The sequence below is a fragment of the Anser cygnoides genome, chromosome 6, assembly GCF_040182565.1.
Source record: "Anser cygnoides isolate HZ-2024a breed goose chromosome 6, Taihu_goose_T2T_genome, whole genome shotgun sequence".
Lineage (NCBI taxonomy): Eukaryota > Metazoa > Chordata > Aves > Anseriformes > Anatidae > Anser > Anser cygnoides.
In genome coordinates, this window is record NC_089878.1 from 27317547 (window position 1) to 27336453 (window position 18907).

The window sequence follows — 18907 nt, forward strand, 5'->3', positions numbered from 1 at the left end:
ATTGCTCTTCTGGTGTAGTCCAGAGGGGCTTAATTTAAGAGAGAAAGGAATTAGCCAACATTTACAAGATAAAGTGGGGGAAAAAAAAGACCAAGAGAGCACCTCATCTATTCATGCAGAGATCTCGGTGTTCTCATATATTTCTTAATCCTGCTCTTCCAGCTGCTTTAAATTATAGTTCAGCAAGGTATTAAACAGACATAACTTCAAATACGAACAGAAAAAAGACACAAATGGGGCAATTCTAGGTACAATAAACCATGCCTGTCATTCAGAGACCTTGTTCATTCTTGGCCCGAAATTGCATTTAGAATGCAATTCATAACAATGGCACTGTCTTATTCAGCAGATCTTTCCCCTCGGCTTTTCTCTCCTCGTATAGTTGTACAGAACAAGTATGGTTAGAAGAAGGTGTTATTAATTACGGATTAGCCGGTTCTAGCCGGGCAGGTCGGCTGGTGTCTCTGGTAGCCTAGTCTGCCTAAGGGCGTTCATATTGCTGCTGATGAGACGTGAGAAGGATCAAACAAACAAAAAGAAACTGCCAGTGGCTGTGCAGCCACCAGGTAAAGCAAGCTGATGAAAAATGAAGGGAAACCCTCCTTGCTGTAAGAAAGCTACAAGGTCAGGTTTAGAGAGGTGAGGTTAGTGGGAAGCTTTTCAAGATCGTCGTGCTTCTCACATTAATACTGTGTTTCTGCCTGCTTTAGGTGTCAGCCACCCGAGTGATCTCACCACTAATGCTTTGCTCAGGTGCTGCGCAGCAGTCACCGAGAGGACAGAAACTGGCTTTATTTAAATGGACACTAATTCCTGTCTGCATCTGTTTTGGCTGGGTGCAAGGAAAACCGTGTCCTTTAGCTACATCTTTTCCATTAAATATATTTTGGTTGAATTTGCTGTGCAGTACTACTGGGGAAAAAAACTAATATTAAAATTTATTACTCAGTCAAACTGTCCAGCTTTTTACAAGACTGAAACAAGGAGCTGGAATCTGCTGTATGACTTCCAAAATCAATGCATTTAAATAGCATGCTTAACAACAGGATAGCAACTTCAAATCCCTGGTTATGAGAACTTTCTCCTTAGGGTGTTGTAACACTGGAGGCCAGTGACATGCTTAATTTCTGCAGAAGAAGGCTTATTCCATGACATCTCATGTCCTGGAATTGCATTAGTATTTTGGTGAGAGCAGCATGTGCTTCTAGGCAGATCAGTCACTGGAGGAGAATTTTCCTCCATTTTGAGATTTTAGCTGGATGTAGGCTTAGTGCCTCTGGTCAGCTGCATGCATCTGCAGGGCATAATATTTAAGTCTGTAGCTGATGCCAGAGAGTTAATAACAAATTACCTGGGAAAGTGTGCAGTCCTTAGAGACAGAGTAAGGTTTCAGAATATGAAAGAGCTGCTGGATCTCAGGTGATAGGACTAGGACAGAAGATGGAGGTTTTGTGTATTTCTCTGCATACTTACAGGAGGTATAATAATTACTGATACATTTTGTTCAGATATTGCTAATGGGACTCATTCTTCCCTGGGTAAGCAGTCCCAGTATAGAATAGGACAGAGGTGGTGCAAATCAGAGCTACATTGGCTGAAGATCTGGTACCAAGAGTTTGATTTTCAAGGTCCCTCATCATCCTTGTCCCCACCCATCTTTATTGACAGTCTGCAGTGGTTGAGATCCTTTGATTTATTTATAGAACTGGGGCAAAATATACAGACAACTCTATGATTATGACTTCCATGATATTCAAGTGGGAGATAACAGAAAAAGGAAAAATTGCTCAAGCCTCTTAGTGGTCATTGTGACCCCATATGAATTTCTCATGTGTGGAAGTTTGAGTAACTTTCTTTGCTTGGGCAGAGTGAACTGCTGCTGACTACAGACTCAAATCAGCGCTCTTCAGAAGAGTCCTTAGGACCTTTTCATCACTATAAGAGCTTTCCATTGACTTCTTGACCTCACTGACGTAGGACTTGCACTTGCATTTTTGGTAGGTAGGGGAATGTCTGTAGACTAGCACTTATAGGGTGGGTGAAGCTCTACCACCAAAGCTGCACTTTCTGCTGCTTAAACAGAGCCACCACAAAAACATTGTTCACCTGGTATAATATAAATATGTCTTCTCTGGGAGGTTGTGGTGACAGGGATGTTGGAAAAGGATCACAGCTCTTCACACCAATGAAGATGACAGATGGGATGCAAAAATATGAAGCTAGGTATGGCCAAAAGCCTCAAGCACACAATCAAGTCCATATGGCTTAATACATGTCAGCTGATTGCTGGTAACTGCATTGTCTTAACAAGCAAAAATGTGAGATAAAACCTGTTAACTAAGACTCTTCCATAGATGCTTATGCAAATATGTCTTCCTCCCTATTTGTGTTGGGATATGAACATGCGGAGGGAGGGCTGCAGGAGCTCAGCTGATGTGTTGTATCTCATGCTGCAGTGACTTCTGTCAGGAATTCCCTTGCTTTGCCTTTGGAGATGTGATGACAGGAGGACTGGGAGTATCTGCAGTCACTGCCTTGATTTCCCTGCTGGTTTTCTGTGCAGAGAGATTCTGCTGAGAAGTATCTGTCCTCTCCTCCTCCTTTTCCACAAAGTCCATCTGCAAGGATAGGCCTGGGGGGGCATACTGCAGGAGGCAGCTTTGCTCCAGCTGACTTCTATCCAACCCCAGTTTTCTCAGTATGCAGTAAAAAACATGAACACAGCCCTTACAGGGCTTCGACCAAAGCCCTTTGAGGGTCTTGAAACAGACTCCGTTTTGTTGGGATTTCAATGTGGGCCTCCATTACGAGGTTTGGAGTATTTTACTCCAGACCTGCTCAGAGCTTTGCTAAAAGGCTTACTAAGACAAATGAACAAGGGACATATTACTATTTTTACATTCTTCGGAGAGAAATTCTAACAGGCCCTTGTTGTCCATAGAAATGGATAACCAAAAACTATTACTTGTGTTTATAACTTCTCCCTCCCTTCTTTTGATAGCCTAACAATTTGTATTTCTTCTGCTTGCTCATGCAGGAACTACCTCTTCAGACTTAGTCTACACAACGTTTCTCTCATTCAGGTATGTTCACTTTTTACTCTCTTGTTTTATTTGACTTGCTAACAATGTTCTGTAGTATTTGACGTATGTTTTCAGAAGCCTGTAGAGAGTAAATTTACAGAGTGGTGGAGCAGGGAGAGGACAAAATCAGAACCTAGTGCTTATTTCCACTCCTGTGATAATGCTGGGGGAAGGCTCTTGTACACTTGCCCATTTGGACAGCGCTCTCCGCTCTTGATTCTTGAGTGTTTGGGTGGTAACAGGATGTGCCAAAAATATGGCACCTTAAAGGAACAAAGCATGTAGTGTAACTGATACAGGCTTAAACAAAACAATTGATAACAATCCTCCTTCATTAGAGGAGATGTTGACAACACGTAGGAAAAGCTTTTACTGTTCTTGTCCATCCCCATTTTGAGTCTATGTTGGCCCCCATGACCATGGACTGCTGAGAAACTGTTCTGCTGAATGCATTGCTAAAACCAGGGTTGGACTTGCAAGCATTCAACAGGCGAAATGGGTAGCAAAATATATATTAACCATGGCAGAGTGGAGGTAAAGCAGCTGAAGTCTGAAGGGGTTTGCAAATGTCTAGCAGTATTAGGACTTTCCTCCCACTGCACTGAAACTGGAATTGAAAGATGCAGCAAATATGGTTGATGGAAACTCCAATCTTTAAATTAATAAATACCTACGTTCTGGGAAATTTCCTATGTTCTACAGTTGCTAGAGCACCAAGGATGTATTCAGCATTTTTCAGACGGAAGGAAGGGTCTTCTTGCTCTGCCTGGCTATGTAAAGAAGCCATTAGGCTAGTATTGCCAGCTATTCCCATGTGCACAAGCCTTGTGCTGTTCGTAGGGGGTACAAGTATAGATGGAGAGAAGAAAAGATGTTTAATGGTTGTAAAATGCATTGAATCTTCCTTTAAAAGGAAAACAAAGTCCGGAGTTACCAATGACAACAATAAAGAGTTAGAGAAGCTGATACTCCCATTTGGCAGGAGTTTTCCTTTGCAGAGCTGTATTAGCATGACTGGAAGGATTCCAGCGAGCACACAGGAGAGGGAAGTCTCTGTAGTTATGCAAGATGCCATACCTTCTGCAGTGCCTGTGATCACACTGCCTGACACAGCCTCTTTTGCTCATCAGATGAGGGGTCCCCTTTCCACGAAACCCAGTCGTGAATTTCCTTACACGCTTCTGAAGTCAGGCTTGGCTCGGGCCCTTTTCAGTGCAGCAAATTTCCTTTCCTACATGGCAAAAAAATGGGAAGTCTCCTTCTATGGCACTGGAGGATGCTGTGGGATCTCCGGGTTAACATAATGAGCTTAGTTTGCTCCTGCTTTCTGGGTGTATCCGGTCACTTTGCCAAGACTTTTTGCATGACAAAGAGAGCATGGAATTATGTTGACACACGTGTTGGGAATGATGGAAGCGATTGTTTCCCGACCTAATGGTTGCCTAAGTAGCTGCTTGGCTTGTCTCCATAAAGCACATGATGCAGCTTAGAGGCACCCCCTCCCACCTTCCCCTCGCCGTGCATCATTTTAAAGATCAGATCAGAAAAGGAGACAAGAAATGCAGGGAATTTGCAGTTAGACCTATGGAGAGAGAGAACGCAGTTTAAGAAGTAATCGCAGTGCTAATTTGGGTTGTTTTGTATCTCCTCTTTGTAGCTAAAATACAGTGTGGATCTCGTCAGACCTGATCTGGGGGTAGTTTTTCTCCTTGAAACCGTGGTCTGATTTATTTCTGCTCATGGGACTTCACTTCAGGTTGCCAGTGGTGCTGAATCTGCCTCAAGGTGCAGGATTGTGTTGGCAGATATCTGCTCCCTGTTTGTACCACCGTGAGGTGAAGGCAGAAGCATGAGGAGAACAGTTTTTGGAGGCAGCAGGGTGTGCTGGCTGTGGGCAGAGCCTGGAAGCAGGAGGAATACACCTCTCTACAGCAGCGCTGGGCGAAGTTTAAAGCTGGTTTTCACTGAGAGCTCTCGTGCAATCTGCCGTATCCCTTGGCTGTACCGTCCCTGGGGAAAAGCCAAGGGCACATTTCATCCCCACAGCAGTCATGGAAAGGAGAGGAGGCCAGGGGGCTCCTGTGAAGGAGAAGATGCCTAATCAGCTTTTCAGCAAGGGTGGCAACCGCCCCTCGCTGAAGCAATGCCCTGGTGCCACCACTTGCTTGCACAGCACATTCAGTACTTCGGGCTCTCGTTCTGTAATGGGGAGATTTACTAGCCTGCTCTGCCTAATGCATGTTTTCCGTGACGGTTATCTTTTCTTTAACAAGAAAATGAGTATTTCCTGCCATTGAGCAGGTCATAAAGTTTTTCATCATAACATTACTTTATTCAATGCTTTTCAATGGGTATAAATTCTCCTTTTTCGGGATTATAATCCCCTTTATGTCTATTGCATATCACAAGAGCAGTGTTAACTATGTCGTTACTCACTGATTTTAGAGAGCTCTCAGACTTTCAAAGGCTGCTTTTTCCTTCTACCTGTTGAATGACTGTGGGTGGCTTTCATTTAAGCCCAGTGCTATTAAAAAGAGCAAGAGTTCTCCATCGACTTCAAGGATCTTTTTGTGAAACCATCACTCCTGAAAATATGTTTCAGGAGTCTTTAGTTCCAGAAGCTAAAGTTCTGGTATTACTTCTGAATCCGAGCTGGACTGCCATGAGTATAAATTTGGTTTTGTGATCTCCCCAGAAGAGAACCCTGTGGAGCGCCATGCAGCCATTCCACAGGGCTGGGGTAGGAAGTTACTGTCTTTGAACTGCGGCAGACTAAAAGGCAATATTTAGCATTATGCGGGCAAGGTACTGCATAAGACCCATGTAAAAAGATAGCATTACCCAGTAGAGCAGTTGTGATTTCAGGGGAGGAGAGGAAGATTTTAGAATGTGTCAGCTTCTGGACTACGTTATACTTTCATAATGGGGTAGCTTCCTTATCTTTCTTAGCTCCCAACTCTTTGTTTTGGGTTTCTTCTCCTGAACTAGATGCTTTTATCCCTGCTGTTCTGCTGTGTTCCAAAGCTTGCTCTTGACTTGGATTTTTTCTGTTGGTTCTTCTGAGGTTGTTACTCCAAGAACTGTGGCACCGAGCTTTTACGTGAGAACTGGCGAGCAGAACAAGCTCGTTTCCTGGTAGAACAGTTCTCTGGGCTTTTTTTCCCTCTCTTTGTTTCTGAAATGTGTTTCAGCAGTTCCATTTGGGACCTGAGAAAAACCTTTCACCACTTGAGTGTTATTTGCAAGAAAAACTTTGGTGGTGGTGATTTTTTCTTGTGAGAAAAAAAGTTTGGCTGAATGTCAACATCCAGAAGGAAATTGGGGCCAAGGTATTTTGGGGATCGCTTGTGATTTTGTTTGCCTTGGCCTTTCTTGCCAAAATTGAGGCACATTGTTAGTGAATTTCTGAAAATCAGCATCTTGACATGCCCCAGGTGGGGTATCCAAAAGCACCTGTTAATTTTGGAAACTTTGGCATATAGCATTGAAATTCTTGCAGCGGTAAAAGTAACATAGTTTTAAAATGGATACTGCTGTTAATCTTTTAGCATCTCTTTTATACAAAATCCATGTAACGTTTCATCTCCATCTTTAAACTCCCCTTTTGTATGCATTATAAGCTCTAAATACTAGACATTTCATAGAACACGTTTTTAAAAATGATGTGCGCTTGGAGCACATGCTGTTTAATTTATGCATGGGCCTGAAACAAGGTTAGCTCCTAATCTGCAGCTTTCACAGTGAGGCCATAGAAAAGTCTGTTTTATACTGGAGTTTGTAATTAATGGAGTAGGTGGAAGGGTCATTTTAAAAACATAAGCCTTTGAGCAAATTTTAAAAAATGCACGGTGCTGATTAGGTCTTCTTAGCAAGGAATGCTACTCTCTGGTGTGCATTAAAAGCAGGCTACTTGGCAGGCATTTCATAAGTCCCAGTACGGTGCCTACCCCCTATTCACCCTGATTTTACCTGGAATTTAAATTTCTCAATAAAAATGAGTGGGAAATGATTTTTCCATCTCCAAAACCTTTTCGAGATGCCAAGATATTTTGCACTGTGATGAAAATAAGACTTTTTGACATCTTTGTAAAATCTAAAAGAAAAGGAGGTAGACACGTGGTTGCTTGGGATGAAAATATTCTGGGCCAGGTTTTTTTCTGAAGTGACTAGAGAGAGGATTTAAATGTGCGTTTTTCTCATCTCAAGTGATTAACTTTGTTTGTTTGGGGCATCTTCCCTTTCCCGTTCCCTTTCCCATTCCCTTTCCCTGTGACCAAAATTTGCCCTCTGGACCCAAGAGGCCCTTCCAGACTTTCTTCTAATAAGTTTAATAGAAGCTGTTAGGATTTCATAAAATGTTTTGATTCCAATTATTTCTTTTAATGGAAGATGTTTTGTGAAACAGTTTCTAACCAGCTCTTTGATGTTTGTTTACTCACCAGTTATATCAGCTTAATAGCATTTAAAATACTTTAGGAGTATTCAGTCCCTTTCTTAAAAATAAACCATATTTTAACAGAATATGGAAGAATAAAAAAGAGTATACCTGTTGGAAAACTATTTGGAAGACATGCTATTGCACTTTTTAATTCACGCTGAAATTTTGAGATTAAAACATGTTTTAATAAGCAATATCATTTTTTGTCCTCTTGAGTGAGAACTAAGTTCAGAAGACAGCATTGTACTTCTCGGATAGTCGGAATTTGGGATGCTTGCCTGTGGGGTTACGCACTGCCCAGTACCAGCAGAGCTGTCAGCAGCTAGATCTCCAGTTTCCTAACTACAAAACACCGGGATGCTAAAAAACACATCAACTCCAAATTGATAAACTGGCAGCACGTACATCCCTGTGAGCTCTTCTGAGCATGTTATGCAGTCACCAGGGCTAAACTTTATGAATTTTCAGGACTGCTGAAAGTATAAGGCTTAAACCCGAGCTGGAAGTTAGCAACGTGTCTGAGCAGCAGTAGCTCTGAAAGCTTGATGTGAAGCTTGCTGAAATCAATTTCTTTCTGTTGATATCATGGGGTTTTGCAATGGGTGTTTTTCTTCAAACCTAAAATAGGAACGAAGTGTTTCCATATGGCCCTGTAGCAGATGAACTGCAGCTCTGTATCCAGTGCATTTCCGGTAGAGACTGTTTTACTCCGGTTTTTCTGCCCTTGCTCTAAGAAGCAGAAACATCTCTGCTACGGAGGGGAGGCTCCCAAAACCGTGCCTCTCACATCCCCAGATGACGTGGGGCTTGCAGGCCCGACCCGTACTGCTGGCTCGGCCCGCTGGTGGTGAGGGAAACTTCACGTGCCCAGCGCATCTGTGTGCTGTTTGCTCCCTTGTGAGACGGGGATGTAGCACTTCTTCATAGAGCGCTGCGAGTTTTGTCAGTGAAAAGAGGTGAACGTGTGGTATTTCACATTTACTTGCAAGCACATCCTTGGGTCAGAGCCATTCATTTTTTTTTAAAATATCCTTTTAAAAATCTAGAGGAAACCATGTATCGACACGACAGCACGAACCTACACATGCTCAATAGCAGGCCCAAGTTTGCTGAAGGTATTTATCTGTTCAATCTAGTTGTAGTGTCAAGATTATCGTCCAATTTAAAATCCAGTTTGGGAAGTCATTTTGGGAAAGAGTGAGAACACTTTGCCTAGCTTTATGTAACACGGAGCCACCTGACAGGAGCTCCATTTTGAGATGTTTTGAAATAAGCTGCATTTCCCAGAAGTCATTTTCTTAAAAGCAGTTTATTATTTGTTTCTTGCAGATTCCCAGATACTTCTTTGAATTATGTGGTGCATATTCCTAGATAAAACATTTCTTTCTTTATTTTTAGGCCAGTGCAGTTCCCTCATTTAAAAACATAATCAAAACCTCTACAAGAGCAGATGCAGTCTTTAATATGTGGCTCATAGCTGAGTTATGATTGTCACATATTTTATCAGTATGCTACATTTTTTATTAACAGATTAACATATAAATCTATTCATAAATCACCTTCTGAAGCTGCACCTCAAACCTCTCACTCTCAGCCTAGAGGTTTAAAGCTATTCCATAATAAAGCTTATATTGGCTGAACAAACTTTCTGGCAAATTCAGCTTTTTATTCTGATGGTTTCAGGTTCCCAAATCAAATCTATTCCCTGAATACACCCCTCCTTAAAATGACAGATCAAGAGCTAGACTGTAGCTTTCAGGTACAGTTTTCCCTTCGCAGGATTTATTTAAGAGAGAATTTCTACCCAGAGTGGGAGATGGCAGAAGAAAACCAGGCATGTCAAACAGGGGGTGGCCACGTCTGGAGGCCACACTTCATTCTCCAAGGATGCACTTCTCCAACTGAGTGAGGACTGCAGGGAACTGTGGTCTTTAAAAGGCTCCGGCATGAGCCACTGGGAACCAGCTTTGTCCTGATGTTACTCATCAACTGAAATACAGAGAGCAGGGGAAGCAAATCTCTTGTCACACTACATGGTGGTGAGTGATTTCTGAACACAACATCCTCTCTGTCTGAAAGAACCCAACTCAGGAGTCCATTTATATCTAGCAAAGCTTTTAAGCCCATGTTTAGCTTTAAATAAATGCCTATTTTCCTTTGAGAACTGTCAAAGTTAAGAACACGCTGCATGCTCCACTGAGTGAGAATAATTTCAATATGTGCATTAATAGATTTGCTAAACTGTCTCAGAGTGCACTGCTTAGTTGTAATCAATACAATTGCCCTTTAAAATGAGTATTTAGGCATTAGGAAGTTCTCATATATATGTTTACATATATATTTACACATACATGTATATATGTACACATACACATGAGGATCATACATACATATATAGGGTTGCATAGCATGTATAAAAGGTTCAGGAGCCATAGCTGTTTGCATTCATGCTTGGCACTGAGCAGGGCAGCTTGCTCGGAGTCAGTGAAGGTGAGGGAGACGATTTACGTCCAGAGGGGAACGAGCCTGTTAGGCTCACAGGGGCAGGTGAGGCGTGCAGGAGGACTGTCAGCTGTGGATTGTCAGCCTGCTTTCCCGGAGAATTTGTCAGTTGTCATTACCTCCTTCCCTGCCTCACCTCACTTAAATGCCAAAATTACTACAGGGGTATTGGTCTTTGTCAGCAAATATTATGAGCAGGATTCAGAAACTGAGAATTTAATTAGCTGCTGAAGTCACTTACTGATAACAGTGGCATATTGGGCTCTTTATTTGATAAAACCTTGTCAGGCATTTTATGTATAAGAAATGAAGACTAATGTTCTTATTCCTTGCAACTTACAGTCAGGACCATTAAACATCCTTATACAGAGAAGAAAAAAAAAAGGAAAATGAGAAAAAGAAATCTCATGGACTTCTCCTTTCTCGACACCAGTGTTGCTTCTGTATCTTTGCCAAATGTATTTCTGCTCTTCCCTTTGCTCTTGTTTTCTCTGTGGGCAGCTTCTCACTTCGGTGCCCCAGGAGGCTCTCGGAGACCTGCGTGTGCTGGTGCCCCGTCCCCTGCCCTGCCCACGCCTCCATCCGCTGCTGCTGCCAACAAGCCAGCTCTGCGGGACCTCCTGGCAGCCAAAGCAGCCTCTTGTTAGAGGCTGCACCTTAACTAAATCATCATTTATATAAACTGAGTTTAATACGAAAATATTAACGTATAAATAATATAAATATTATTTATATTATTATCTATTATTATTTACTACTTTATTATTTTAGGGATGTGGGGTGTTCTTAGATATGGAAGAGTTTTATTCTCTAGCTGGGAATCCTGGCTTGCCACAAGGCAGAGAAAGCAACTCTACTGCCCCAATTAGGATGGGCTTGTTAATTTAGGCTGTAAGAGAGGACAGGTTGAATGCAGCACCTCCGCCTAGGAGCAGTGGATGTGGCAGCAGTGACGTGCTGAGCTTCACATGCCAACCTAGGGCTCGCCCAGCCAGCTCCCACTTGTGCCCTCGGGAGGGGAGACGATGCCTCCCGCGGCCTCTCCCCAGTTCAGCGGGCTGAGCTCTGTGGAGGTGCCGAGCAGACGATGGCTGGAGCCCAGCAGAGGAGCTCGGCGAGCTGGGGAGAGGTCCTGGCACCCCATTGCATCTGCTGCAAAGTCAGAAGGGAGAGAAGTTGTTGGTAATACAAGGCACTGCATCTTATAACGCCAACAATGGAGTATCTGGGCCAATTACTGCAAAAAAGCATCTTTTTTTAAAGACTGAGATACAGGGAAATATCTACATTTTATACTCAAAGCAGAGCTTAAGAGAGATTTAAATGATTCATGTCCCTTGCGCTGGCTCTCTGCACAGGATTAAGTTTGACCCTGATAGCATCCAGTCATTTATAATGAGAGCATTAAAAAATCACCATTTATTGATTTGCACCTCTCTAAAAGGACCCATGGATGACCTCATATGTTTCCCTTAAAACCAGCCGTTGAGCTCTTAGAAAAAAAGAAATGAATTATTTTGTAGTAAATACATTTCATGTCAGTGCATGCATTTTTTCCCTGGATAAATAATCCTAGTTTCTCTGTTAGTAACAGTTTAGCCAATGTGTGTTTTACAGCTTCTTTTAAACGTAATGGTTCTGAATGACTAATAGGAAGGGGATTATTGGAGCCGGGAGCTATTCAGCAGTCACTAACATGGCCTGCACAGCTGTTACCATCAACCCAGAGCTGAGACGGGAACAGTTTGCTCATCAGTCCCTCAGGACATCGATCCTGTCCCAGCATGGCAGGCACAGCTTCCCTCCATCCTTTGAAAGCCTCGGAGAGCTTTGGCCTCGAAAGTTTTACCTGCCTTCCCCAGGCTGTACCTGTGAAGGAGGGCGAGGAAATCTGGCTGTGGGCTTGTAAACGGGTTGCTGGGTGCCACCACAGCTTCAACGGTCTAGAGGAACAGTACCTTACAGATATTCTACTGTCACTAAAACACTTCTTTCATCTAAAAGTTACCACACCGTGGTTATATCCGTCTGATATGCTTTTATTGATAACAGGACCAAGTTATGCTCTTCTGAGACTGGGGAGACCAAGCACGGGGAGTCAGTGGAAAGAGATGTGTAGAAAAATTTTGTATTTCTGTCCATTCTCTACAAGGAGAGCCTAGGTAGCATGGACTATTTCAGACAGGAGGCAAAGCATGGCTTGAGTTTTTGAGAGTGTTTTATTTCCTTGGAAGTAAAATAAAAAGGAATAACAGGGCTGCAGCCGTTTGGATAGGCTGCAAGGGTGCCCAAAGAGAAGTGATTTAAGCTTTATTAGGCATGACAAAAAAGTTCTGAAGTTAGCCTGGGAGTGTTAAGAGACAAACTGCAGTTGCCTAAGGGGAGAGGATTTTGATGCATGGGACAGAAAGGAATGATCAATGGTTCATAAATATACTAGTGGTAAACACAGTGACAGGAGAAAAAATGTATGTGGCTAATATAATTGTTACAAATTTAGCAGCTTTTGCTATGAAATCAGTTACCGAGGATTTAAGAACAAGGCTTTTTTTTTTCTTTCTTTTTTTCTTTTCTTTAAAGACAAGATAAATGTAAAAGCATTGAAAACCACCAAAAAGGAGTCTGACAGAACAAGCACAAAGAAGTACACTGCGTTAAGCCTGTTGGAGAATCATTTTGTATTCCCCTATCTTAATTATAAGCCATATTCTCAAAACTCATTTGTAGAAAGCTTGACCTTGGTGGAGGTCAGACACAAACGTGGTGGAAGGGAGGTAAGGGAAGAGACAGGTGGCGGAGGGAATGCAAGGGCAGGACTCGAAGTGAAGAAAATTGGAAAATAAATCCCGTGTTGGCAGGAGCGTGCAAACTGGAGAGCAGAACAGAGGAGCTGGGAGGAAGGAATAAAAGACACTGCATCAGAGTCTCCTTTGCAGGAGAAGGAGCAAATAAATTCCTGGTTGAGCTGAAGCTTGGCAGAGCTCACTACGGCATCAGGTGCTGACGTCTGGTGTTGGAGAAGAGGAGGCAAAAGCAAGGCAAACTGTGACAGACCAAGCAGGGAGTCTGAAGGCATCTGTTCCCCAGCCTTAGGAGGAAGCTAGGTGGATTGATGCTACGCGCAGCAGTGGGGCTCTGGCCACTTAGAGCAGCAGCAGGCGGGAAGCGCTTCCAGCCGGGCCTGGAAGGCGTTAGGTACACCCGAATTTTTGCTGGTGGGAAAGGAGAGGGGCAGACAGCCATCTTCCCTAACCCGGCAGTCCAGTTTCCATTTCGACTGTGGAGCATTTCCATTCTGCAGAGATAAAAGAGAGGCTTGAGCACTGATTCTTGATAAATCAACCGCATTACTTTTATCCAGACTGGCTGCTAGTGCTTCTCCGAGAGAAGCGTTCGATTTTGTATTGATCAGGTGCTGAACACAACCACTGCATGTGCTGCTGGTGACGTGATGGCATTTGGAACGTAAAGCCTTTGATCTAGATGTAAAGAAAAGTGGAGATTTGGGTCCTGTCGGCCTTGTCATTTCCCCCCTGACCACTGGAAGTGTTGCTGCATCTCACAGAGGTAAGGCCGTAGATAACTGTAGCCTGCTCAGAGCCTTCCAGTGTATTTAGGACTGGATGGATGTTGGCTTCACACCTAATTGGAATTGCTGGGGAGAGGAGTTGGGGGAAGTGTACAGGGAATTCAGCACTGTTGGTTCTTCACTTTCTCAGTATTTAAGTGTTTCTTGCTGATGGAGCACAGATGGTCTTAGATTAAGGAAAAAACATGCCAGAACTGCAGGCTAGGTTCAGACTGGGGAGTTAAGCTTGACATGAAATAAGCAGAAGGCTGTAATTAGCTTATCAAGAGCATTAGGCACCTGGCGGAGGAAAGCAGGTATGAAATGCACAATGTAGCTATGGAACAATTAAAAAAGATACTGAAATCTGTTTTACGAAGCATGGGGGTGCTTTTCATTGCTGACTTCCTCTTCCAGCCCAGCCTGGTAGCATCTGAAAAGTTCTACTGATTCTTGGTTATCAATGGTTTATCAGAAGTAACATTTTCTGACAGCTCGTGATTGTGAGCACCAAACCTCAGAAGCCAGAGAGGCTAAAGGTCAAAATCTAGGTGCATTGCCAAAAACTTTCCTGGAAAGGTTGCACCACACTTGCTTGTGCACCATGTGCGCTCCCTGACTGCAAGTATCAGTCATCTCACCGCTCCCTTCTGTTCTTTCTGCCTGTTTTTTTGCAGCCACCTGATGTCTTTCACCCTAACCCTGGGGTTCAGGCTCAATGGGGCAAGGATTGCCATTTAATTGTAAGCAGAAATGCCCATCAGAGTGCAGCTCAGTGTTCAGTGTGCTACCACAGTATGCGTCCAAACCCTGCTGTCTAGGAACAGGAGTCTGGATTTTTTCTCTAGATCTGGGAAACAAATAGAAATTCAGATATGTATGCTGAATTGAATAGAGAAAGTGCAAAGACTCCTTTTTTCTTAAGCTGAGGACTTAGAATTTGTTTTGCCCATATTCTTGAAGCTGAAAAACTGTTCTTTAAAATGGGGAAGAGCAGAAGGGAAAGTCTGGTTTCATTTTCGGTCCCCATGCAGCTTAGGCTCAGGCAGCATCTCTGTTCTTACACTGCCTTGCGAAACTTTCCCAGTCTCTCTGGCTTGCTCAAAACTGGCCCTGGCTAATTAAAGTAATCTCAAAGCTTTCCTTTGGTCTCAATAGTGCATCTTTCACTTAATTAAAGATTTCCAGTGCCTTTTTTCCCTTTTGGTTGCACTACAGCAAGCTTAAGTGCACAACCAGAAAAGAATGTTGATAGGGTAAGTTGAATCACATCCACCTTTTATTTGTTTAATTGCACACTGCCCCCTTTTTTCAAGCCAAGACAGGATTCAACCCATGCTCAACCTCTTATACGATTTTAATGAGAATATATTGCAGTGTTTGTCATCTGAAAGAGTATTAGGCCCCCACTAATGCAATAGATGTGATTTCCCTAAAGAAAAACAGGAGGCACAGAACAGTGAAAATGTCATCCTGAGTTCTTCATTAGTCTCTTTAATATTGCAAGATGTGCTGATTTTGATTCCTGAATCTCAGCCTAATTGTTGGGAGAATCAGATCCAAATTGGGCATTTCCTCAAACTTATTTTAGCTCCTTCTCAAAGCAAACAAGTAAATGCTGAACAAGTATTTTCAGTGATGTAACCTGGAGAGGAATAAAGAATGCAAGACTTCCCCACTTTAGAAAGCTGATAATACACAGAGGTTTCACATGTGATTCAGTGATTACATTTTTGATTTGAAGCATATATAGGGAGCTTGCTTTTCATAGATGAACTCTTAATGTGGGTATACAAAAATGCACTCAGTTGACTGTGCAGGATTTGTCCAGTCTGTCTCAGAAGTGGAAAAAAGAAAAGCGTGTATAGTGGAGAACCCTTAACATCTCTACATAGCAGTGAGCTTCAAAGAGACACAATGGCAAAGAAACCCAGAGCAGAAAAATGAAGGAGAATAAAATAGCCTTGCTTGATGCAGAAGTACAAAGGAGACTATAGCCATGGTAAATTGATTTTGTACTGAATATGGGCTGGTCCATTGGGAGGGTTTTTGAACCTCCTATTCCAGAAATCATTGTGCAAAACAGTGAGAGGAGGCTGCTTAGAAGTCTTGTCACATCCATCAGAGGAGCACACAAAGAGGAAGGAGGGATTTAGCTGTGAATGGCGACTCTGCCAGAGAACATAAAGGGGTGGAGATGGACATCTTTTGGCGGTAGAGGGGCCTCGAAGGAGGAATTGTCCCCACTTTACCAAAGGCGACCATTGCTGTGACTCCATTCTTAGTGGCTTCTTAGAAATAGCTTGTTGTACTTTGTAGCTACTGAAGAAAAAAAAATACAAAACCTGTTCTTTACAGAACAATCGGTGCTGGAGGTGTGAGAAAGCGCTGTGTGGTGCCCACCTGGCCAGTGCCAACCACACCTTCACACGAATCAGCTGTACGTGGATTCCTGACCCATTCTTGACTACAGTGAATTTTTCTTTAATCATTTCTGACTGAGTATATTTTAACTTCTTTATTTATTTTATTGATTTACCATATAATCTTACATCTTTGTAATCTCCAGTATATTTAGTAAATGTTTGTTGTCATAAGCTATAAAGTGAATGTGAGATGGCAAGAAACCAAATTCCACTGTGGATGTTAATTACCCAATATGCTAAAAGTCTCTTCTCAGTTTCTGTATGCTTTTGATCTTCAGTAATAGGAAACACTGTAAGTCATCCTTCACTAACATCTTCTGTGCTGTTTTCCAGTTCTGGGTGTTGTCATTCATTCTCAACTGGCTACAGGCGAGAGCTTTAAGGTCTTTTTTCACTTTGCATGCCAAATGTCCCCGTTAACTAAGGCTGTCAATTTGCATTTGGCCCTATCCGTGCTTTTGCACACTTAAAAGCAATAGAAATATCCAGTGGATTAAGTTTTCAAAGAGAAGGTGAGTATTCCCATATAGCACTTGCAACTAAATCATTGCCGTGTTAAGCTTTCAAGCTACATGAAGTACATCATCAGCAAAATGAAATCATTGCCGCAGCCTGGCATTTTTCTTTACATAGAATGATAAAAATACAAATAGTAGATAGTGGAAACAGAAATCCAGTGCCATCTTTATCTCTGTTCTCCAGAGCTGTATCTTTCTTCCAAAGTAACATCTGGGCATGTTCATCTAGCATTGCTGCATAAATATGTTGCTGTTGGTGTACGCTCAGCATATAGCCACAGCACAGTGTGTATTCCTGTTTCGTTTACCCTTATAGGCAGCGCTGCAATCCGATCTGTTGCTAAAACCTGTAATTTGGGCATCATCCCTGGCTGCCACGAGCCCTTCAGTCCAGGTATAGCATCTCTTAAGGCACACCCTTCGCTCCCTGTGTGACGAGGTCACCAGTGTCTTTGCACCCTTCCACCCATTTCCCTTCCTCTGGGGCAGGAGCTTGCTGCTTGCTTGCCAGGAGCCCTGTGTCGCCGGGATGTGCTCCCAGCGCAGGAGGGAGGCTGTGAGAGATTTAAAGCATTTTACTTTGCACTTGAGACAGGACAGAAGTGTGAGCAGAGAGGGTTGCCACGACTGAGGTGATGAGCAGTGGCTCATCAGGCTGGGATAACTGGATCAAAGGCAGAAGAGCTTGCCTGCGAGGAGGCTGAGCCCCAGTTCTGGCAGGGGCCAGTCCAGATGTGCGCACAGTTAGAGAACATAAGGTGGGAGGACAGGCTCGTCTCTAAACCGGTGAGGCTTAGGAGTGAAAACAGTCAGTCCTGGAAGCTCCCCTCCCCATCCGAGGGGTGCAGATGTACACCATTTTTGTCATCCTTGTGCAGCTGGGGATCCGGGGCTGAGGAACTGGAGCCTGTTGATACTGCATTTCTCATGGCTCAGGATGTGGTAAGAGTCCGTGAGATACAGGGGAACGTGAATACCAAAAAATGGTGTCCTTTGGAACTGAGCTAAGATCTGTTGTTAAAAGGAGAAAGCCCTTCTTTCTGATGAATTTTGCCTTCCTTACTGTGCCAGAGCGTGGCATCCCCATCTGGTCTGGTGTAGGTTCAGCAATCTATGAACGCCAGGCCAAAATCCATCACAGGACAGCAAGAGCCTGATGTTTGTTCACAGAGAAAAGATCTGATCCTGAGATTAAGGTTATGGGAACTGGGACCCGCTGATTTTTTTGCCTGTTTGCCAGCCTTTGTCCTCTGAGCGTTACATTTTGAGGCCTTCCCAGATGGTCGTGGCCCAGCCACTCCAGCAGAGTCATGCAGCTGGGCCCGGCTGTTGATGTGCATGTTGGGTACTTCGTTTAAACTGAACTTAGAGCTTGAGTTTTACTGCAGCCTGAAGGCTCTCAGATCACTTAAGGGAAATCAATTAATTTGATGAAACACCGAGCAATTCCCTTCATCCAAGTCCCCCCCATTCAAATTGACCAAATCCTTCGGCCATCCCTCATACCTGTCACTGCACGCAGTGGTGACCTGCAACGTGCGTAGTGCACGATGAAGCAGAACTATTTATTGAAGCTTCCCATTATGTCATTTTGGTATTAGTTATCTGTTTATCAGGCATGTTTATCACAGTTTTAATAAATTACCTGCGTTGGAGCTTCAGAAATGGCCTCTAGGGAATTAAGCTCCTGCGCTCTATTATTAAGAAGTTGGATTTCAATAAGTTATTATTTATGGAGCGCTGTAAATGTGCCTCGTCCTTGAGAAACAAAAGCCAATGCTTCAAAAAGGAATTTCACTTTCCACTTTTAGACTGAGGCAACAGGTCTTTGTGGAGAAGTCCTGGAGGATTTAATAGGGAAGAAGTAACTAAAGTGATGTAGAAATGTTTTTTACAGTATGCTTAATAGAAACCTAAGTTAAACAAGAACTTTTTCATGAATTTTCTGGACCCAGCCTGTAGAAATGACTTTCAGAAAGCTTTTTATTTCTTAGTGCTGTAAGACTCAGTGCTTACCAATTTCTTCGAAATGCTGTAGAATTTGCCTGGGGGAGGGTAGATTAACACTGGTGCTGTCTTCTGTGGAGACTGCAAGGTATATAGAAACAGAGAAATAAACTTAAATATGGATTTGTCATTATCAGCAAGAATTCTATGGGTTGCATTTTAGAGGTACAATACATGTTTATCAGTATGGATGAGAAGGCTAAGGCTGACATCATGTAGGGAAATAAAGTGGCCTCTGAATTGTCATTGCCTAAAGGACTTGTCTTGCACCCTAATTTAGCAAAGTCCTTAAGTATGTGATTAAGCTAAACTGGTCTAGTAGGGCATGTAAATATGTCCATTGAAGTTGGCAGGTATTAAAATAC

The 18907-nt window shown here is 43.0% G+C and overlaps 1 protein-coding gene across 9 annotated transcripts in view; it reads left to right on the top strand.

Annotated features, from left to right (window-relative positions):
- Positions 1 to 18907, top strand: part of SEMA5B (semaphorin 5B) — a 270246-nt gene that overhangs the window by 160049 nt on the left and 91290 nt on the right. For all 9 annotated transcript variants that reach the window (XM_066999196.1, XM_048072218.2, XM_066999195.1 and 6 more), the window contains exon 6: positions 3038 to 3083. In XM_066999196.1, coding sequence (XP_066855297.1) covers positions 3038 to 3083 — 46 coding nt within the window. The remainder of the gene's footprint in view (positions 1 to 3037; positions 3084 to 18907) is intronic.